This window comes from Euprymna scolopes, chromosome 12, assembly GCF_053919585.1.
Source record: "Euprymna scolopes isolate OS-2025 chromosome 12, ASM5391958v1, whole genome shotgun sequence".
Lineage (NCBI taxonomy): Eukaryota > Metazoa > Mollusca > Cephalopoda > Sepiida > Sepiolidae > Euprymna > Euprymna scolopes.
Genome location: NC_136493.1, coordinates 66,436,267 through 66,461,791, shown reverse-complemented (window position 1 = coordinate 66,461,791; position 25,525 = coordinate 66,436,267). Strand labels below are relative to the sequence as shown.

The 25,525-nt window shown below is 30.1% G+C and overlaps 1 protein-coding gene across 21 annotated transcripts in view; it reads right to left on the bottom strand.

The window, feature by feature from the left end:
• Nucleotides 1–25,525, bottom strand: part of LOC145291308 (centrosomal protein of 162 kDa-like) — a 927,819-nt gene that overhangs the window by 390,561 nt on the left and 511,733 nt on the right. For 12 of the 21 annotated variants that reach the window (XM_080137033.1, XM_080137020.1, XM_080137028.1 and 9 more), the window contains 3 exons: nt 9,964–10,076; nt 9,155–9,366; nt 2,089–2,278 (listed from right to left, as the gene is read on the bottom strand). In XM_080137033.1, the coding sequence (XP_079993159.1) occupies nt 2,089–2,278; nt 9,155–9,366; nt 9,964–10,076 (515 nt within the window). Of the gene's footprint in view, nt 1–2,088; nt 2,279–9,154; nt 9,367–9,963; nt 10,077–10,820; nt 10,887–25,525 lie in introns of all 21 variants that reach the window. The other 9 variants (XM_080137018.1, XM_080137021.1, XM_080137023.1 and 6 more) reach the window with 1 other exon arrangement.

The following is a 25,525-nucleotide window of genomic DNA, read 5'->3' as shown; positions in this document are numbered from 1 at the left end:
CTTGTAATTTTTTCAAAAACTGCAAATTTAAGCTAAATTTAATGTAGCTGTTTAAATAACCTTTACCTCATTTGATTGGCCTTTTATTTTTCTATAATTTTACCTGTTCATATTTGACTTTTAATTGAAATATTCTAGTGTTCATGTCAATTTAAAAAAATAACTTCAAATTGAGGAGGCAAAAAGAAAGTCCGCAGCAACAAATTCGCTTAAAACCAGCTTAAATTATCGTCCTTAAATCAGTTTAAAATATCCACCAACAGGCAACAAAGCATCTCTAATCGTAATTGTTCTTCCAGGTTATACAATGTAATATTTAGTCCATATGCCACACATTTCTCTTAGTGAACATCAGAAGCTCATTAAGCTCCATCTTTCTGGTTTATCCAATCGAGAAATCGGCCGCAGATTGAAATGTGATGAGAAAACGGCACGAAAAACTGTGCAAAAGCACTAAAACACCGGCAGTGTTCGTGATGCCTCTAAATCTGGTCATACTAGAGTTACTTCTAACATGGAAAACAATGCTATCAAGATCCGCAGCCTAAGAAACAGATGTGAAATGGCTCCCCAAATCCAACAACCGTGCAATCTTGTTAAAAAATGATCTCTTTCTACTGTCAAGAACAGATTAAAGGAATTCAATTTGCGAGGATATGTTGCAAGACGCAAGCCAATAATTTCTGTAAAGAACAGAAAGCTCCATCTGGACTTCGTCAGATGCAATGAAGATCATATTGGTCAAAAGTGCTTTTTAGTGATGAAAGCAAGTTCTATAGGTTAGGCGGTGATGGTAGGCAGTACGTCCGTCAGGAAAAAGATAAAGAATTTAATCCTAGGTGCTCAGTTTCAACGCTGCAAGGTGGTGCAGGTTCAGTTTTGGTGTGGGGTATTATTAATACCAATGGTCCAGCGCCTATAATTCGCTTGCAAGGTCGAATTAATTCGACCAAGTACATTAATATGTTGACTGAGCATTTTCTACCCTACCTTGGTCGGAATTTGGATGATAATACCATTTTCATGCAGGATAATGCTCCCATTCACACAGCTGGCAATGTCAAGAGGTTCCTAGAAGAGCATGATATTCCGTGTTTGGATTAGTCTGCACAATCTCCAGACCTTAATCCTATCGAAAACGTATGGCATTACATCAAGCTACAGCTACGCAATGATAAAATTTCAAATTTGGAAGAACTTTGGACAAAAATTAAAGAAAAGTGGGATGCTCTTTCCCCGGAATATTGCTGCAGTCTAATTCAAAGAATTTCCAAAAGATTGCAGGCTATCAAATTGCAGAAGGACTATGCTACTAAATATTAACTAGTTCATTGTGTTCCTGTTGTATTTGTGTTGCATTAATGTCCTAAAGTTACATTTAAATAACAATTTTCCATTGTGCGGACTTTCTTTTTGCCTCCTCAATTTGAAGTTATTTTTTTCAATTGACGTGAACTCTAGAATATTTTGATTAAAAGTCAAATATGAACAGGTAAAATTATAGAAAAATAAAAGGCCAATCAAATGAGGTATAGGTTGTTTAAACAGTTACATTAAATTTAGCTTAAATTTGCAGTTTTTGAATAAATTACAAGTACAGACTTTCTTTTTGCTGTGTGTGTGTATGTGTATATATATACACATACACACACACAGGTGGCAAAAAGAAAGTCTGCACTTGTAATTTATTAAAAAACTGGCTTGAGGTAGTTGCCTGTCTAGCCGCACTGATGAACAGCGAAACAGTACTGTATGTGGATGGCTATATATATATATATATATATATATATTCAACCATGCTTCTAAAAAATCCCCTCAAATAGTTGATGGGAATTAATAAACAAGACAGTGAATTGCAGTTTTCAGCAATTAATTTGTTTTGTCTAATAATGTCTAATACTTTATTATGATGAAGACTAAAAGGATGAATTAAAATGTAGACCAAATAAAAAATAATTTTTTAACTTGTACCCCATTTGTGCCTTGTGATATAGAGCTGAGGAATAAACTATTTTTAAATTTTCCTTGTAATAGTGATTAATTCTAATAATACAAAAAAAACAATATATATTCTTATTGCCATCTTACCTGAACTTGTCGTTCAGATTCTAACTGAGAAAGTTTGCTGACTGCAAATATAAAAGGATGGCCACAATTTATACAAAAAATTGGAGGTCCGTTACTACTCTTACTGAATAATTCGCTAAAATTATGTGTCATGGCAGACTGTTGAGACATTTGGGGAGGACACAAATTTTCTTTAAATTCCAGTTGATTTCTGAAAAATAATGAAATGAAAATTAACACATTTTCACAAATAAATCAAAAACATCTCTTTATAAAACAAATTATTTCGAAAAAGTTTTCTTATATTTTTGTTCTAAAACTTCATTACAAAATCCATACATAATATAAATAGAAAATGATGCATGAAAGGGCATTAACTTTTGGCATAAGGAAATTAATTATGTTTGATATCTTTAAAAACACTAATTGTTGCATATTTTTTTGTGAGTTATCAAACATTGTACAGTGATTCGGTCAGTATTAACAGCAATTTGTTTTTCTGTAATCATAAAAAGTTTTCAGTCTCTTAAACACTGGACTCTTTTCACCAGAGGAAACAATCCGAGTAAGAAGATCATGATTTAATAATGCACAGCTTTGCTGATATGAGAGGTATCTCCATTGAGATGACAAGTATTGGTCTTGTATGTAGTTCAATTTTTTAAAGTTTTACTAACATTACCAATGGCCTTAGTGAAGCACTGGTTTCAAAAAGTTGAACAATTGAATTTAGTAGTCTGTACTCAACTATCTAACTAGTTGAGTTCAAGTAAAACTGAACCAGAATCCCAGAAAGTTAGTTCATAAGAAGGCTTAAATGTCCCATTATGCTTAAATTAGCCACTCCACTGTGTGTTCTGATTGGTTGTTACTCCATGAATAGGTAATCTTTTATGCTGGTAATTTGATTCTACATTCACTCTTCCCCAGGTGGATTTCACTAGCATTGCTTCAGCAATGCTGGATGCAGTATCATTATGCTTCTTCTGATTTATGGCATGAGTGTACCAAGTGCATGGGAATCCCAAGGCAAAACACTGGGAATGGGCACTGGAATTGTAGATATTTCAAGCTTTCTGAGAAATCTGTGATTTCACAGAATGATTCTGTCCAACCTGTTAATCTTGATTTGATGGTTAGGAAGAGTTTTGATCACTCGCCTTGTTGTGTCATATCGATGATTGTTTGAAACTATTTCTACCTTTGGAATGGGTAGAGAATATGTGCTGTGCCATGCGGTTAGGTGAGCACTGCATTGAGATAAACTTATTTTACATGTGGTTAAAGTAGAGTGAATTGAAGTCATGAAGTCAGTTGTGCTGGAGATAGACGAATGCTTTGAATAGAGATGTGACATGTTTCCTTGTTGGTACACTCTTAAAAGTAGAACCCCTTCTCATGTATTGCATTTTTAATCCTACTATGCTGTGTTAATATCATATATCGTGATTAAAGTGATATCCAATGCCCAAGGTTTGCTCTATTTATTTAGGTATTTAATTTGCAAAGTTTGGCATCCTGATGTGACCTCTAATCCTTCTGATTATTCTGTTCCACTCTCGCATTTGTTCTTCTCTCCTTTTTAATGGAGATCTTGGTCTACCTCCATCTTCTACATCTGCTATTCTTGCTATCCATGTTTCGTTCATATTCATGTGCTTTTCGTTCCTCCTCAGTTTTAATCATGAATGGCAAAACGATTTCAATTATGCAATAGTGGTGTTCAGTGTTGCGATTTTTTTAGATCGATTATCCATTTCAATTTGATTACAGGTTGATTTTAAATCAATTTTTGCAAAGTGCTTCATATTTGCTAAACTATGACAGTTTTGATACAAGATACAGGAAACAAATCTGAACATATTTGCTAGTTGACACCAATTTTGTAGTCACTGTATGTTCTAATATTCCTATTGAACTTTTTAATAGTAACTGTTAATGACATCCAATTGCTTTCCCCTGAGTGATTTTTTTTCTAAAATTCCCTGGTGAATCATGGTTTTAACTTTGATAGGTAAAATATGTATGGGTAAACATCTTGTTTGGATGAATCTAAAATGATAACTATCTCTCAACCGAATACTTGCCTTATGATTTTTTAGTAATCTGATTTCTTGTTTTGCCATTTCTGTTAATTTCAATATGTAAACTTTTAATACACATATCCTAGTAGTATGTGATCTTTAGTACACGTTACAACTGTAAGACTACAAAAGTAGTTTCCAATGTGGCTTCAAAAATGCCTAATGTTTTAATTATGTTTTTGTTGCAAGGTTGACATTTTTAGCCTCGGCTTTCTGGCAAAACTTTACTGGGATGAAGGTTATGTCACTGTCAGAGTCAGTCGAGGCCTGCATGTGGAAATATTTCTGATTTATTTATTTTTTATACATTTAGAGTGAAAATTTCTGACTCTCATCTATTCTTTAGTATGTCTTTAATTTCCTCCAATTTTCTTTTGTACCTGCACACATTCAAGGTATGACTTTTTCTTTTCCAAATCAAGCAAATCTTACCGCAAGTTGGACATTTATTTTTTCCTTAATATGTTGTTTGCCATAAAATTTATATAAAATTTTGTGTGCATCTGTGCAATATATTTCAGCTTTGTTTGAGTATTAGTTATATTTGTTTATTAATTCCAATTACTGAATGGATTTTATACGTTTCTAGTGTTAAATTAACACTTTGAAGCATTTCCAATTTCTTATGTTTAAAAGAAGGGTGTAATGCATAACTTCTATCATGCATAGCATGATTAATTCATCTTCCTGCCTCAATACCAAGTTTTTCAAATTTGCAATTCAAATCTCGCTCTTTCTTTCAATCAGTGTATAAATTGTACAATAGATTCTTAGAGTGTTGTTTTGTTTCTATAAACTTTGTTCTTTCTTTGGTCTGATATTCCTTTTTATTATCTTATCCAAAAATTTGGAAGAGCTGACCTCAAAAGAAATTGATAAGATAATAAAAAGGAATATCAGACCAAAGAAAGAACAAAGTTTAAAGAAACAAAACAACACTCTAAAGAATCTAAAAATTTTGGAAGAGCTGACCTCGAAAGAAATTGATATTTCATTGTTGAAACTTTCTGAATTCCTTCACACTCAACTATTGTGAGGAGCATATCAGTAATTTCATTTTGTTCTCCTCTGCTTCATTATCTTTTCTTTACTCTGGCCAGCACCTCAACGTATCTTATCTATGTTTATACATAGTCTTGATTATCCCGTGTGTTCATGAATCCTATTAGTGACACCATTATTGTATCTTGTTACGCTTACATCAAGCCTCGTTATTACAGTGGTATCAAAAGCCCAAGGTTTGCTCTATTTATCTATGTATCTGATTTACAAACCATGTTACAGATGTAACTGAAGATTCTAACATGTAGTAGCTTGTTCTCAGGGTGCCATATTAATCCATGCAAACTCAAAAGATGTTTGGTTCAGTGAAGCTATTATTGTAGTTAGAGGAAGTGCTGGCATTACCTGCAGATGTGGATGCTTCAAAATAATGGATATTCTGCTCAAGGGATTTAAGAGTTCTGGAGGTCATTTTATGACTGAATTGGGTAAGTTTCACTGCTGGTGTCTTAGCAAAGGTTACCTAGGCAAAGAGTGTCTTAGCTTACTTAAAAATAGACAAGGCTTCTCCTATTGATGTAATCACTAACTTAACATGGCCCAACCCATCATTTGTAGGTTCTCCTTCATCAGCTTCTCACTTTCAAATGTGACAACAGAGATTTTGGCTGAATTGGTAGAGATCTTTGCCTTTACAAGGTAATGCTTCCAATCTTGAGGATTAATCGATCTTGTTTGCAGTGTCATACTGAATTTAGTCATAAGTCTAACTGATCTCAATTAAATGATCTGAGAAAGAAGCCCAGTAAACAGGTTTTTAAGAGGGCTAGAATGTTCCAGTATGCTTGAATGGGCAAACCCTTTCGCTGGGTTCTGATTGGCTGCTAGTTGATAATCTTTTTTATAGAGTTCTTAATCTGGTAAATGTCAATTGGATTCTACAGTTTAGTACCTTTTGTTTTTCAAGACTGTACGTGTATACTGACATTTAAAATAATATTAAATTTGATGAAGAATTTTTTTCTTTGATAGTTCTACATGTACTATTGTTTATCATGAATGATTGTCAGAGGATGTTCCTGGGGTCAGCTAGAAGCCTGCATGAACAGGAAATAGTAAATTGGTTAGTTAAACCATATCATGTAGGAAAGATTTGGAAATTGGAATAAAATTGAATTACAGTTAAAATTCATGTACAGTACATTGAAATAGAGAGGAGGGTTTATGTCCACTCCCACCTATGAAGATAGCCAAAAGTAACTCATAGTTAATGAACTGAAGATTGATTCAGTTCAGTAAATAAAATCTATTTTTAAGTTAAAATCATTATTTCTTTGTTCAAAATGTACTAACTTATTGGAATGGGTAAAGAGATGGGCTATATATATATATATATATATATATAATATATATATGTATATATATATATATATATATATATATATATACATATATATATATATATATATATATATATATATATGTATATATATATATATATATATATATATGAGATATAACATAATCAAAAAAAGCTTTAAAAGCATTTTAATAATCAAAGGAAAGGAAAAATAGTATGTTGAATAAAAAATTAAAAGTCTAACACTTAACTTTTAAAAAACAGATAAATCAAAATAACATTTACTATTTTATCTTTCATCTTAATGAAGCTAGTAATTGTCTGCATTTTTGAGATGAGGTGTTTTCATTGATTGAGATTGTCAGACTGACTTCCTCATCTTGGTTGTTATAGTCACAACGTTTCGGCTGTTTTGCTCTCTGGTCTTCATCAGGTGTTTTGTATCGAACTGGGGAACCATTTGTTAGGAGTCTCGAACCCAACCTTTTATTATTATTACGGGGGTACCGTGTTCGAACTCCAGCTAGGCTCTGGGACATAGTTGCTGATTCTCTGTTTTGAATGTTACTTTTCACTGCCTTCGTTCAGGATTGAACTCAGCACCTTTGGGTAACTGTAAACTTTGATACAACGTCTAGGACCACTCGGCCATATGTCACTAGGACAATTCTTAGTTGGTTTTTGTTAATGTTAAACCTATGTTTAAGGTTTTCTCTCTCTATCAGAGGTGTCCAAATTGCATTCAGCATGTACGGTCTCCCCAAGATACACAAAGACGGTAGTCCACTCAGACCCATAGTGAGCTGCCAAGGCTCAGCATGCCACCCACTGAGCAGGTACCTTGTGGATATAATAAACCCATTAGCAGGCAAGTCAGCAACACATGTAAAGAATTCTGCCCACTTCATGGAACTGATCAAGGGAGCACCCATCAGTACAAACCAAATCGTAAGCCTAGATGTGGTTAGCCTGTTCACTAAAGTCCCAACTAGTGAGACACTAGCAGTAATTCAAGACAAACTAGCTGCGGACCTCTCCATAGAAGAGCGCACATGTGTACCATTGCCAAACTTAATGGAAATGCTGACATTCTGCATAGAAACAACCTACTTCAGAATGGGCACTGACCTATATCGACAAGAGGAGGGGCTAGCTATGGGCTCGCCATTATCACCAGTGATGGCGAACATATACATGGAATACTTTGAAGACATGGCCTTAGGTTCAGCTCCCTTAAAGCCAACCGTGTGGCTAAGATACGTTGATGACACCTTCATACTCTGGCCCCATCAGGAAGACATCCAGGCTCTCCTAGACCATGTGAACTCAATAAGACCATCGATACAGTTCACAATGGAGGAAGAAAAAGATAACCAACTGGCCTTCCTTGATATACTCATATCACGCACAGAGCATGGGTTTAAGACATCCTTATATCGCAAGCCTACCTTCACCGGAAAATACCTTAACTTCAACTCCCATCACCCATACAGTATCAAACATGGAATCGCACGCTGCTTACAACATCGAGCAGAGACAATAAGTAGCGATACCATTACATACCACCAAGAAATGGTCAGGTTGAAGAATACCCTCCGTCGTAACAACTACCCCGATAGCATACTATCCACCAGATAGTATAAGAGAAGAGAATGAAACCCAAAAAGCTCCAACGGTCTGCCTACCATACATACAAGGCATCTCCGAAAAGATCCAGAGAATATGTGCCCCCTACAACATCAGGACGGTATTCAAGAGCGAGTCAACACTCAGACGACACCTGGTACGAGTGAAGCCCCGCATGGAGGAGAACATGACCAAGAACTGCATAAACTCCATCCCATGCAGTTGCAGAAAGTTTTACAAGGGTGAAACATGCCGCCTCCTTAAAGTAAGGGTGGAAGAACACCGAAATGCGGTAACTAAAGGGGAGACGGGAAAATCGGGTATAGCCAACCATGTCTGGATGGAGAGGGGGGACCATTGCCCCCTATGGGATGAAGTAAAAATAATAAACAGAGATACCCACTGGAAAGTGAGAAAACTTAAAGAAACAGCTCACATGCTCGGACATAACAACCTACTGAGCAAATCAAGCATAGAGCTGAATGTAATTTGGACACCTCTGATAGAGAGAGAAAACCTTGAATAACAACTAAGAATTGTCCTAGTGACATATGGCCGAGTGGTCCTAGACGTTGTATCAAAGTTTATAGTTACCCAAAGGTGCTGAGTTCAATCCTGAACGAAGGCAGTGAAAAGTAACATTCAAAACAGAGAATCAGCAACTATGTCCCAGAGCCGAGCTGGAGTCCGAACACGATACCCCCGTAATAATAATATAGGGTTGGGTTCGAGACTCCTAACAAACGGTTCCCCAGTTCGATACAAAATACCTGATGAAGGCCAGAGGGCAAAACAGCCAAAACGTTGTGACTATAACAACCAAGATGAGGAAGTCAGTCCGACAATCTCAACTTAATGAAGCTGTTTGAATTAAGTAGATATGTATATGTTAACATCAATGAGAATAGAAGAAAAACAATGTAAATATACTTATATGATCTTTGTTTTTTAAAGATATAATACAATTATATGGAAAGAAACAGCATTAGCAAGGGAGTATACAAGTCTTACTTACTTCAGGCTATTAAGTTCTATTAAAAGTTTCTGATTCTCTCGAAAGAACTTTTCTTCAGATACTTTGTACTGAGTCTTCAACTGCTTTGCTTCATTGTACAGCCGTTCATTTTCTGTTTCATAGCCCAAAAGTAATACTTGTTGTTCAGACAATTCTTTTTGTAGTCCAACCAGTTCTTCAGACTCAGATACTTCTTTCAGTTCTTTTGAGATCTACATAAAAAGGAAACCAATAAAAACAGTCGACTATTATTTTTTTAGTTGAGAGGTGAAATATTGTTATGATTTCTTATATTGATGGAAGAGGGATTCGATTTCCTTCTAACTAAATAAAAACTAAAGAAAGTACAAGAATGCATCCATTCAATATGTGCGTTTAGCAATGAAAATCTTATTTAAAACATTAATGAGACAGATGGATGGACAAAGCTTCTTAAAGACATGAATGGTCACATTTAAAAACAATGAATAAACAGTATTTTATAAATAAACTACAAATGTAGTTTGCTAAGAGTTCGATCATAAATTATATCAATAAATGACTATCTATCTCAAGTTATATATGTATATATACACACACATACAAAACAATACAAAAGGGAGGTATTATAACTGATTCCTTAGTTAATGAAATTATCTATTTATGACATTTCTTTGACAACACTGTTCTACAATGTTTTAGAATGTTTGCCATTACTGTCATGATATTTAATCAGTGTAGATTTGTTTGTCACCTAGTAGACAATACAAATAAACCTTTTGAAAAAAAAGTCAATCTAATAAATACTTTTATAAAACAACTTCATTTACCTTAGATTTTAAGACAAAGTTGGATTTTTTCAAACTGTCAATTTCATTTTCATAAATCTGTTTTTGTTGATTTAAATCATGTTTCTGCTTCATCCCTATCTTCGCTGTATGACCTGCACAAACATGTTAGTACATTTTTATTTTTCACAACTGGTATTCATCAGTAAAATTTATTTTAATAATTATAAATCAAGAAATATGTACAGAAATTAAACAGCTTTCAAACAAACATATTTGCATTATTTTTCTGTTGTTGTAACCAACTATCTTCACATGCATGTTTTGAACTTTGGAATCTTTCTTTAAAACTCAGTAACATTGAATTAACTGCTATACACCTACTTGCATTTGTGGTGTGTAGTCTGTGGTTTTGCAATGTAGTGGATGCACCTTGTAAAGGCCTTGTGCTGGTGAGTTGTACATACCAGGTATGATTGTATTGTGTCATTCCAGTATGGCTTTCCTTTCTTTCTGTACCGTCTTTTGTTGACTTTTTTTATGATTTGTTTTATCAGCTTTACTGCCATAAGACATATGAGAATGCATTCGACACTTAGACATCACAGATATTGGCTGAACTGACAGATTAAAATAATTAAAGACAAGTTGGACAAGATATATTTAAGGGACGAAAACACAATGCCATACATGTCATTCAAGGAATTTTATCTTACAAAAAAGCTACTGGAATAAATATAAACGACTTTTTAGTGCATCATGAATTCTTGTATCAGAAATTACATAAATATGGAATTTCTCTGCCAGAAGGAGTCCAAGCATTTTTTGTTTTAAATGCAGTGAATGTATCAGAAGAAAACAAAAAATTGGCAAGGACAACATGCAGAAGTTTAACTTACGTAGCAATGAAGGATACTTAAAAAAAGTGTTTTCCGATATTTCTTCATTGGAATGCAAAACAGATCCTGCTTTCAAGGAAGAAATTAAAACGGTAAATTTCAATCTGAACAAAAGTAAAAGGGAACAAAAATTCTATCGAGGAAACAAAACAAATCCAACCAACAGACAAAATAGGACAATGCATTGTTTCAAATATGGTTCTATCAGGCATTTTGTCAGAGACTGTACTGGTTTTAGTCCTAGAAATATTAACACTGTTGTGGATTCAAACCATGTACACATCTTATTAATTAATTCCGAGTCCTGTTATTAAACATTGATAAATGATTCTAATATAAAAATGTGCAATCTTGTAAAATAGACACTAGGTATGACCATGTTGGATTCTGCCTGTTCTAAAACTGTTACGAGAGAACTTTGGTTTAATGTATTTTTGGTACATTAAATGACCAAGATAAGTGAAGACTTTTCAATCCAACAGGACATTTAGTTTTGGTAATAGAGAAGAGGTAAAGGCAATTAAAGCAGTTAAATTTCCCATACCTATAGGAGGCTTAAAAGGTATCAAAGCATACATAGAGTTTGACATTGTCAAAAATGATTTACACTTGTAACTAAATGAGAAATCGCTAGTTACTAAATTCATAAATCACTAGTTACTAAATTCATAAATCACATGTTACTAAGCCATAAATCACTTGTTACTACGTCATATATCACTTGTCACTAAGTCATAAATAACTTGTTACTACATTCAGAAATCACTTGCTACTAAATTAATAAATCACTTGTAACTAAGTCATAAATCACTAATTACTACCCCTTAAATCCATTGTTACCAAGTAATAAATCACATGTTAGTAAGTCCTAAATCACTAGTAACTAAGTCATAAATTACTAGTTACTAAGCCATAACTCACTTGTTACTATATTCCTAAATAACTTGTTAATAAGTCATACATCACTAGTTACTAAGTCATAAGTCACTAGTTACTAAGTCATAAATAACTTGTTATTAAGCCATAACTAACTTGTTACTAAGTCATAAATAAATAGTTACTAAGTAAAACATAACTAATTACTAAGTCATAATGCACTAATTAATAAGTCATCAATCACTAGTTACTAAGCCATAACTAACTTGTTAATAAGTCATAAATAACTGGTTACTAAATTCATACATCACTTGTTACAAAATTCATAAATACTTGTTCCTAAATTCATAAATCAATTGTTACTAAATTCACAAATCACTTGTTACTAAGCCATAAATAACTAGTTACTAAATTCATAAAACACTTGTTACTAAATTAATAACTCACTAGTTACTAAGTCATAAGTCACTTGTTACTAAGTCATAAATCACTTGTTACTAAGTCATAAATCACTTGTTATTAAATTCATAAATTACTTGTTACTAAATTCATAAATCATTTGTTACTAAGTCATAACTCACTTGTTTCTACCTGTATAAATCACTTGTTACTAAGCCATGAATCACTTGTTACTACATTCATGAATCTCTTGTTACACAGTCATAAATCACTAGTTACTAAGTCATAAATAACTTGTTACTAAGTCATAAATACATAACTAGTTCCTAATCATAAATTACAAGTTACTAAGTCATAAATCACTTGTTACTAAATTCATAAATCACTTGTTACTAAATTCATAAATCACTTGTTACTAAATAAATAAATAACTTGTAACTAATTTCATAAATCACTAGTTACTAAGTCATAAATCACTTATTACTAAGCCATAAAAAACTTGTTACTAAGTCATAAATGATTAGTTACTAAGTCATGAATCACTAATTACTAAGCAATAAATCACTTGTTACTAAATTTATAAACCACTTGTTACTTAATTCATGAATCACTTGTTACTAAGTCATAAATCACTAGTTACTACCCCATAAATCCATTGTTACCAAGTACTGAAAAACTTGTTAGTAAGTCCTAAATCACTAGTTACTAAGTCATAAATTACTAGTTACTAAGCCATAACTCACTTGTTACAATATTCCTAAATCATTTTTAATAAGTCATAAATCACTAGTTACTAAGTCATAAATCACTAGTTACTAAGTCATAAATTACATGTTACTAAGTCACAAATCACTTGTTACTACGTAATATATCACTTGTAACTAAGTAATAAATAACTTGTTATTACATTCAGAAATCACTTGTTACTAAATTCATAAATCACTTGTTACTAAGTCATAAACAACTAGTTACTACCCCATAAATCCATTGTTCCCTAGTAATGAATCACATGTTAGTAAGTCCTTAATGACTAGTAACTAAGACATAAACTACTAGTTACTAAGTCATAGCTCACTTGTTACTATATTCCCAAATAACTTGTTAATAAGTCATAAATCACTAGTTACTAAGTCATAAGTCACTAGTTACTAAGTCATAAATAACTTGTCACTAAGTCATAAATCACTTGTTACTAAGTCATAAATAAAGAGATACTAAGAAAAAAATAACTAATTACTGAGTCATAATACACTAGTTACTAAGTCATAAAAAACTAGTTACTAAGCCAAACATAACTTGTTAATAAGTCATACATCACTGGTTACTAAATTCATACTTCACTTGTTACAAAATTCATAAATCACTTTGTTACTAAATTCACAAATCACTTGTAACTAAGCCAAAAATAACTGGTTACTAAATTCATAAAACACTTATTACTAAATTAATAACTCACTAGTTACTCAGTCATGAATCACTTGTTACTAAATTCATAAATCACTTGTTACTAAGTCATAAATCACTTGTTACTAAGTCATAAAAAACTTGTTCCTACATGTATACATCACTTGTTACTAAGCCATGAATAACATGTTATTACATTCATGAATCTCTTATTACAAAGTCATAAATCACTAGTTACTAAGTCATAAATCACTTGTTACTAAGTCATAAATAAATAACTAGTTACTAATCATAAAGTACAAGTTACTAAGTCATAAATCACTTGTTACTAAATTAATAAATCACTTGTTACTAAATTAATACATAACTTTTAACTAATTTCATAAATCACTAGTTACTAAGTAATAAATAACTTATTACTAAGCCATAAATAACTTGTTACTAAGTTATAAATCACTAGTTACTAAGTCATGATTGATTAGTTACAAAGCAATAAATCACTTGTTACTAAATTAATAAATCACTTGTTACTAAGTAATAAATAACTAGTTACTACCTCATAAATCCATTGTAAACAAGTAATAACATACTTGTTAGTAAGTCCTAAATCACAAGTTACTAAGTCATAACTCACTTGTTACTATATTCCCAAATCACTTGTTACTAAGTCATAAATCACTAGTTACTAAGTCATAAATCACTAGTTACTAAGTCATAAATCACTAGTTACTAAGTCATAAATCACTAGTTACTAAGTCATAAATCACTTGTTACTAAGTAAGTAACCAATAGTTACTAAGTAAAAAAAACAAATTACTAAGCCATAAAACACTGGTTTCTAAGGCATAAATCACTAGTTACTAAGCCATAAATAACTTGTTAATAAGTGATAAATCACTGATTAATAAATTGATACATACTTGTTACAAAATTTATAAATCACTTGTTACTAAATTCATGAATCAATTGTTACTAAATTCACACATCACTTGTTACTAAGCCATACATAACTTGTTACTAAATTCATTAATCACTTGCTATTAAATTCCTAAAACACTTGTTACTAAATTAATAACTCACTAGTTACTAAGTCATAAATCACTTGCTACTAAATTAATAAATCACTTGTTACTAAATTAATAAATCACTTGTTACTAAGTCATAAACCATTTGTTACTGAGTCATAAATCACTTGTTACTAAGTCATAAATCACTTGTTACTAAGTCATAAATCACTTGTTACTAAGTCATAAATCACTAGTTACTAAGCCATGAATGATTAGTTACTAAGCCATAAATAACTTGTTACTAAATCACTTCTTAGTAAATTCATAAATCACTTGTTACTAAGTCATAAATCACTTGTAACTAAGCCATGAATACCTTGTTACTAAATTAATAAAACACTTATTACTAAGTCATAAATCACTTCTTACTAAATTAATAAGTCACTAGTTACTAAGACACAAATCACTAGTTACTAAATTCATAAATCACTTGTTACTAAATTCATAAATCACTTGTTACTAAATTCATAAATCACTTGTTACCAAATTCATAAATCACTTGTTACCAAATTCATAAATCACTTGTTACCAAATTCATAAATAACTTGTTACAAAATTCATAAATCACTTGTTACTAAATTCATAAATCACTTATTACAACATTCAGAAATCACCTGTTACTAAAATCAAGAATCACTTGTTACCAAATTCATAAATCACTTGTTACCAAATTAAAAAATCACTTGTTACTAACTTCATAAATAACCTGTAATTAAATTCTTAAATCACTTGTTACTAAATTCATAAATCACTTGTTACTAATTCATAAATCACTTGTTACAAAATTCACAAATCACTTGTTACAAAATTCACAAATCACTTGTTACAAAATTAATAAATCCCTAGTTACAAAGTCATAAATATCCTGTTACTAAATTCAGAAATCACCTGTTACAAAATTAATAAATCACTTGTTACTAAATTCATAAATCAATGCTACTAAATTCATAAATAACTTGTTCCTAAATTCATACATCACTTTTTACTAAGAAATAAATCTCTCGTTACTAAGTCATAAATCACTAGTTACTAAGTCATAAATAACAAGTAACTAAGCCATAAATCACTTGTTACTAAATTCATAAATCACTTGTTACTAAATTCATAAATAACTCGTTACTAAATTCATTAATAACTCGTTACTAAATTCATAAATAACATTTTACTAAATTCATAAATAACTTGTGACTAAATTCATAAATCACTTGTTACTAAGTCATCTCACTTGTTACTAACTCATAAATCACTAGCTACTAAAGTGATAAATCACTTGTTACTAAGCCATGAATCACTTGTTACTACATTCATGAAACTCTTGTTACTAAGTCATAAATCTCTAGTTACTACGTCATACATCACTTGTTACTTAGTCATGAATAACTAGTCCTCATAATAAATCACTAGTTACTAAGCCATAAATAACCTGTTACTAAATTCATAAAACACTTGTTACTAAGTCATAAATCACTTGTTACTAAATTCATAAATAACTTGTTACTAAATTCATAAATAACTTGTTACTAAATTCATAAATAACTTGTTACTAAGTCATAAATCTTTTGTTACTAAGTCATACATCACTAGCTACTAAGTCATAAATCACTAGTTACTAAGTCATAAATCACTAGTAACGAAGCCATAAATCACTTGTTACTAAATTCATAACTCAGTTGTTACTAAGTCATAAAACACTAGTTACTAAGTCATGAATGATTAGTTACTAAGTCATAAATCACAAATTACTAAGCCATAAATCACTTGTTACTAAATTCATAAATCACTTGTTACTAAATTAATAACGCACTAGATACTAAGTCATCAATGACTTGTTACTGAGTCATAAAGCACTTGTTACTCAATTCATGAATCTATTGTTACTAAGTCATAAAGCACTTGTTACTAAGTAATAAATGACTAGTTACTAAGTCATACATCACTTGTTACTAAGTCATAAATCACTAGTTACTAAGTAATAAATACCTAGTTACTAAGTCATGAATGAGTAGTTACTAAGTAATGAATGATTAGTTACTAAGTCATGACTAACTAATTACTAAGCCATAAATCACTTGTTACTAAATTCATAAATCACTTGTTACTAAATTCATAAATCACTTGTTACTAAATTCATAAATCACTTGCTACTAACTCATACATAACTAGTTACTAAATTCATAAATCACTTGTTACTAAGCCATGAATCACTTGTTCCTACATTCATGAATCTCTTGAAAAAAAACTTTTACTAAGCCATAATTCACTAGTTACTAAATTCATAAATCACTTGTTACTAAATTAACAAATCACTTGTCACTAAATAAATAAATCACTAGTTACTTAGTCATAAATCACTTGTTACTAAGCCATAAATCATTTTTTAATAAATTAATAAATCACTTGTTACTAAATTCATAAATACCTTGTTACTAAATTAATAAAAACCTTGTTACTAAGTAATAAACCACTTGTTACTAAGTCATAAATCACTTGTTACTAAGTCATAAATCACTTGTTACTAAGTCATACATCACTAGTTACTAAGTCATAAATAACTTGTTACTAAGTAATACATCCCTAGTTACACAATTCATAACTCACTTGTGACTACATTCATGAATCTCATGTGACTAAGTACTAAATCACAAGTTACTAAGTCATGAATAACTAGTAACTAAGTCATAAATCACTCGTACACAACTAGCTCCTAATAATAAATTACTAGTTACTAAGCCATAACACACTTGTTACTAAGTCATAAATCACTCGTTACTTAACAAGTGATTAATTGTTACTACATTCATAAATCACTTGTTACTAAATTCATAAATCACTTGTTACTAAATTCATGAATCACTTGTTACTAAATTCATGAATCACTTGTTACTAAATTCATAAATCCCTAGTTACTATGTAATAAATCACTAGTTACTATGTAATAAATCACTAGTTACTAAAATCATAAATCACTTGTTACTAAATTCATAAATCCCTAGTTACTATGTAATAAATCACTAGTTACTATGTAATAAATCACTAGTTACTAAATGTATAAATCATTTGTTACTAAATTGATAAATAACTTGTTACGAAATTCATAAATCACTTTTTACTAAATTCATAAATCACTTGTTACTAAATTCATAAATAACTTGTTACAAAATTAATAAATCCCTAGGTACTAAGTAATACATCACTAGTTACTAAATTGATAAATCACTTGTTACTAAATTCCTGAATCACTTATTACTAAATTAATGAATCACTTGTAACTAAATTCATGAATCACTTGTGACTAAATTCATGAATCACTAGTTACTAAATTAATGAATCACTTGTGACTAAATTCATGAATCACTTGTTACTAAATTCATGAATCACTTGTTACTAAATTCATAAATCACTTGTTACTAAATTCATGAATCACTTGTTACTAAATTCATGAATCACTTGTTACTAAATTCATGAATCACTTGTTACAAAATTCATGGATCACTTGTTACTACATTCATGAATTACTTGTTACTAAATTCATAAATCACTTGTTACTAAATTAATAAATCCCTTGTTACTAAGTAATAAATCACTAGTTACTAAATTCATAAATAACTTGTTACTAAATTCATGAATCACTTTTTACTAAATCCATAAATCCCTAGTTACTATGTAATAAATCACTAGTTACTAAATTCATAAATCACTTGTTACTAAATTCACAAATCACTTGTTACTAAATTCATAAATTCCTAGTTACTAAGTAATAACTCACTAGTTACTAAATGCATAATCATAATTCATAAATCACTTTTTACTAAATTCATGAATCACTTTTTACTAAATTCATAAATCACTTGTTACTAAATTCATAAATAACTTGTTACAAAATTAATAAATCCCTAGTTACTAAGTAATAAATCACCTGTTACTAAATTCATGGACCACTTGTTACTAAATTCAGAAATCACTTTTAACAAAATTCATGAATAACTTGCTTCTTTATTTATGAATCACTTGTTACAAAATTCATAAATCACTTGTTACTAAATTCATGAATCACTTGTTACTAAATTAAGAAATCACTTGTTACTAAATTCATGAATCACTTGTTACTAAATTCATGAATCACTTGTTACTAAATTCAGAAATCACTTGTTACTAAATTCATGAATCACATGTTACTAAATTTATGAATGACTTGTTAGTAAATTCATAAATCACTTGTTACTAAATTCATGAATCACTTGTTACTAAATTCATAAATCACTTGTTACTAAATTAATAAATCCCTAGTTACTAAGTAATAAATCACTAGTTACTAAATTCATGAATCACTTGTTACTAAATTCATAAATCCCTAGTTACTATGTAATAAATCACTAGTTACTAAATTCATGAATCACTTGTTACTAAATTAATAAATCCCTAGTTACTATGTAATAAATCACTAGTTACTAAATTCATAAATCACTTGTTACTAAATTCATAAATTCCTAGTTACTAAGTAATAAATCACTAGTTACTAAATGTATAAATCATTTGTTACTAAATTCATAAATCACTTGTTACTAAATTGATAAATAACTTGTTACTAAATTCATAAATCACTTTTTACTAAATTTATAAGTCACTTTTAACTAAATTCATAAATCACTGTTAACTAAATTCATAAATCACTTGTTACTAAATTCATAAATAACTTGTTACAAAATTAATAAATCCCACGGTACTAAGTAATACATCACTAGTTACTAAATTGATAAATCACTTGTTACTAAATTGATAAATCACTTGTTACTAAATTCATGAATCACTTGTTACTAAATTCATGAATCACTTGTTACTAAATTCATACATCACTGCTTACTAAATTCAGAAATCACTTGTTACTAAATTCAGAAATCACTTGTTACTAAATTCATAAATCACTTGTTACTAAATTCAGAAATCACTTGTTACTAAATTCAGAAATCACTTGTTACTAAATTCATAAATCACTTGTTACTAAATTCAGAAATCACTTGTTACTAAATTCAGAAATCACTTGTTACTAAATTCATAAATCACTTGTTACTAAATTCATAAATCATTTGTTACTAAATTAATACATCACTTGTTACTAAATTCATAAATCACTTGTTACTAAGTGATAAATTTCTTGTTACTATATCATAAATCACTTGTTACTAAGTCATAAATCACCTGTTACTAAGTCATAAATCACTAGTTACTAAGTAATAAATAACTAGTTACTAAGTCATAAATTACTAGTTACTAAGCCATAAATCACTAGTTACTACGCCATAAATCACTTGTTACTAAATTCATAAATCAGTTGTTACTAAATTAATAAATCACTTGTTACTAAGTCATAAATCACTAGTTACTAAGTCATAAATCACTTGTTACTTAGTCATAAATCACTAGTAACCAAACTATAAATAACTTGTTACTAAATTCATAAATCACTAGTTACAAAGTCATCAATCACAAATAACTAAGCCATAAATCACTTGATACAAATTAATAAATCACTAGTTAATAAATTCATAAATCACTTGTTACTAAATTGATAAATCACTTGTTACTAAATTCATAAATCACTTTTTACTAAATTCATACATCACTTGTTAATAAATAAATAAATCACTAGTTACTAAGTAATAAATCACTAGTTACTAAATTCATAAATCTTTTGTTACTAAATTCATAAATCACTTGTTACTAAATTCATAAATCACTTGTTACTAAATTCATAAATCACTTGTTACTAAATTCATAAATTACTTGTTACTAAAAATTATAAATCACTAGTTACTAAGTAATAAATCACTAGTTTCTAAATTCATAAATCATTTGTTACTAAATTCATTGTTACTAAGCCATAATCATAAATCAGTTGTTACTAAATTAATAAATCACTTGTCACTAAATTAATAAATCACTTGTAACTAAGTCATAAATCACTTGTTACTAAATTCATAAATCACTTGTTACTAAGTCATAAATCACTATTTACTAAATCATGAATCACAAATAACTAAGCCATAAATCACTTGATACTAAGAAATAAATCACTAGTTAATAAATTCATAAATCACTTGTTACTAAATTGATAAATCACTTGTTACTAAATTCATAAATCACTTTTTACTAAATTCATACATCACTTGTTACTAAATTCATAAATCACTAGTTACTAAATTCATAAATCATTTGTTACTAAATTCATAAATCACTTGTTACAAAATTCATAAATCACTTATTACTAAATTCATAAAGCACTTTTTACTAAATTCATAAATCATTTGTTACTAAATTAATAAATCACTAGTTACTAAGTAATAAATCACTAGTTACTAAGTAATAAATCACTAGTTACTAAATTCATGAATCACTTGTAACTAAATTCGTAAGTAACTTATTACTTAATTAATTAATTACTTGTTACTAAGCCATAAATCACTAGTTACTAAGTCATAAATCACTAGTTTCTAAGTCATAAATCACTAGTTACTAACTCATAAATAACTTGTTACTAAATTCATAAATCACTTGTTATCAAATTCATAAATCTCTTGTTACTAAATTCATAAATCACTTGTTACCAAATTCATAAATCACTTGTTACCAAATTCATAAATCACTTGTTACTAAATTCATAAATCACTTGTTACTAAATTCATAAATAACTTAGTACTTAATTAATTAATTACTTGTTACTAAGCCATAAACCACTTCTTACTAAATTCATACATCATTAGGTTCTAAGCCATAAATAACTAGTTACTAAGTTAGAAATCACTAGTTACTAAGTCATAAATCACTTGTTACTAAGTTATAAATCACTTGTTACTAAGCCATAAATCACTTGTTACTAAATTCATAAATACCTTGTTAAGTAATTTATAAATCACTTGTTACTAAGCCATAAATCACTTGTTACTTTATTCATAAATCAGTTGTTACTAAGTCATAAATCACTTGTTACTAAATCAAAAATCACTTGTTACTAAGTCAAAAATCACTTGTTACTAAGTTATACATCACTTGTTACTAAGCCATAAATAACTTGTTACTAAATTCATAAATACCTTGTTAAGTAATTTATAAATCACTTGTTACTAAGCCATAAATCACTTGTTACTTTATTCATAAATCAGTTGTTACCAAGTCATAAATCAGTTGTTACTAAGTCAAAAATCACTTGTTACTCAGTCAAAAATCACTTGTTTCTAAGCCATAAATAATTTGTTACTAAGTCATAAATCACTTGTTACTAAATTCATAAATCACTAGTTACTAAGTCATAAATCACTAGTTACTAAGTCATAAATCACGTGTTACTAAGTAATAAATCACTAGTTACTAAATTCATGAATCACTTGTTACTAAATTAGTAAATAACATATTACTTTATTAATTAATTACTTGTTACTAAGTCATAAATCACTAGTTACTAAGCCATAAACCACTTCTTACTAAATTCATACATCATTAGGTTCTAAGACATAAATCACTAGTTACTAAGTGAGAAATCAATAGTTACGAAGTCATAAATCACTTGTTACTAAATTCATAAATCACTTGTTACTAAGCCAAAAATCACTTGTTACTAAATTCATAAATCACTTGTTCAGTAATTTATAAATCACTTGTTACTAAGCCATAAATCACTTGTTACTTAATTCATAAATCAGTTGTTACTAAGTCATAAGTCACTTGTTACAAAATCAAAAATCACTTGTTACTAAGTAATAAATCACTTGTTACTAAGTCATAAATCACTTGTCACTAAGTCATAAATCACTTGTCACTAAGTCATAAATCACTTGTTACTAAATTCATAAATCTCTAGTTACTAAGTCATAAATCACTTGTTACTAATTCATAAATCAGTTGTTACTAATTCATAAATCACTTGTTATCAAATTCATAAATCACTTGTTATCAAATTCATAAATCACTTGTTACTAAATTCCTAAATCACTTGTTACTAAATTCATAAATCACTTGTTACTAAATTCATGAATCACTTGTTACCAAATTCATGAATCACTTGTTACCAAATTCATAAATGACTTCTTACTAAATTCATAAATCACTTGTTACTAAATTCATACATCACTTGTTACAAAATTCATAAATCACTTGTTACTAAATTCATAAATCACTTGTTACCAAATTCATGAATCACTTGTTACCAAATTCATGAATCACTTGTTACTAAATTCATACATCACTTGTTACTAAATTCATACATCACTTGTTACTTAATTCGTAAATAACTTATTACTTAATTAATTAATTACTTGGTAGTAAGCCATAAATCACTAGTTACTAAGCCATAAACCACTTCTTACTAAATTCATACATCATTAGGTTCTAAGTCACAAATCACTAGTTACTAAGTTATAAATCACTTGTTACTACTTGCTTGGGTTATAAATCACTTGTTACTAAGCCATAAATCACTTGTTACTAAATTCCTAAATCACTTCTTAAGTAATTTATAAATCACTTGTTACTAAGCCATAAATCACTTGTTACTTTATTCATAAATTAGTTGTTACTAAGTCATAAATCACTTGTTACTAAGTCAAAAATCACTTGTCACTAAGTCATAAATCACTTGTCACTAAGTCATAAATCACTTGTTACTAAATTCATAAATCACTAGTTACTAAGTCATAAATCACGTGTTACTAAGTCATAAATCACGTGTTACTAAGTCATAAATCACTTGTTACTAAATTCATAAATCACTTATTATCAAATTCATAAATCACTTGTTACTAAATTCATAAATCACTTGTTACTAAATTCATAAATCACTTGTTACTAAATTCATAAATCACTTGTTACTAAATTCATAAATCACTTGTTACTAAATTTATAAATCACTTGTTACTAAATTCATAAATCACTTGTTACCAAATTCATAAATTACTTGTTACTAAATTCATAAATCACTTGTTACTAAATTCATAAATCACTTGTTACTAAATTCATAAATCACTTGTTACTAAATTCATATATCACTTGTTACAAAATTCATATATCACTTGTTACAAAATTCATATATCACTTGTTACTAAATTCATAAATCACTTGTTACTAAATTCGTAAATAACTTATTACTTTATTAATTAATCACTTGTTACTAAGCCGTAAATCACTAGTTACTAAGCCATAAACCACTTCTTACTTAATTCATACATCATTAGGTTCTAAGCCATAAATCACTAGTTACTAAGTCATAAATCCCTAGTTACTAAGTTAGAAATCACTAGTTACTAAGTCATAAATCACTTGTTACTAAGTTATAAATCACTTGTTACTAAGCCATAAATCACTTGTTACTAAGCCATAAATCACTTGTTACTAAATTCATAAATTAGTTGTTACTTAATTTATAAATCACTTGTTACTAAGCCATGAATCACTTGTTACTTAATTCATAAATCAGTTGTTACTAAGTCATAAATCACTTGTTACTAAGTCATAAATCACTTGTTACTAAATTCATAAATCACTAGTTACTAAGTCATAAATCACGCGTTACTAAGTCATAAATCACTTGTTTCTAAATTCATAAATCACTTGGTCCAGGAAAATGTCGAAAGTGAGACTAGTGCTGGACTCACTGAACATATTGAGACTTACACTGCTGATGCTGACTGTGGGGAAAATAGAGAAGGCTTACTGTAAAAATGTGCTCCTTTACGTCTGTTGTGTGGGTTGAGAAGGAAAAGCAAAAAGATTCAAGATGGCGACTGATGTCCACGATTTCAAACAGGTTTCGAAAAATCATGTCTCACACGTGATTTTGAGGTGTGCCCGGGCATCATAAAAGCAGGTTGCTGGGGGGAGTGGGCAGAAACGTTCAGACCTGTGTAGAGTGAATATTGTCAGACTTTTCCAATCTTGTTTTAAACTTAAAGGCAACGATATTGTAGTCAGTTAAGAAACAAGCCAGCAGAACAGTTTCCATAGGTGGGCAGTTCTAAGAAAGAAGTGTTCAGATCTGTGTTGAGCAAACATCGTCGTGCGGCTCAGACTGTTCTGATTCACTGACATGTGCACCAGAAAGGTGCCAGAAAGGCTCAAATGTGTCAATATTAGATTTACAGAAGGCATATTTGACAGGTGCGAAATGAGACGTTGTGGCCATTTCAGATAGTGTGGTTCTGAGGTCAGAGTTATTGCTTGACCCGACTCAACTTTGGTCTGAATGTGGCACCACACATGAAGACTTGTGAATGCAGTTCTGTCCCAGAAAAAGACAATTAAGGACGCAACACCAGCCTACATTGATGATGTGTACGTCAATGTGGATGTACAGTCTGCATCATGTGTCAAAGAAAAATTAGCTCAGTTTGGCCTGAAGTGCAAGGACCCTGAATGTCTAAAAGATGGAGCACACTTATTGGGAGTTGGATATCTGTGAGGAAGAAGGCACCCTACGATGGAGGCATGGCAGTGGGGTTCCAGGCATCCTTGACTTTATTACATTGCAAACCTTTTTTCTTGCGTGGGAAGCTTGTTGGTCACTTACCAGCCTGTGGTTGGCTCCATGCAACTGTAGCTGTTATTAAATGTAGAGCGAATTTGATGACCTCAGGATGGGATGATGCACCTAATGATGCTCTCCTAACTCTAATAAGGGAAACTCTGGAGAAAGTGAATGAAATGGACTCTGTGGGGAGTGGTGTGTTGATGGTGATGACGTAAATGTGTAGGCTGGCGCCATTTTATTAGCATTGGGAGTCTCATTAAAGCAAAGAGAAAACGTGTTTGAGGATGCATGTTGGCTGCAACCCGTAAGAGATCCTCAGCACATCAACCTGGCGGAGTTGAACGCTGTTGTAAAAGGCATAAATCTGGATCTGCAATTGCAGTCCAAAAAACTGCACCTGTACACAGATTATCTCTGTGTCTACCACTGGGTGTCTGACACACTTT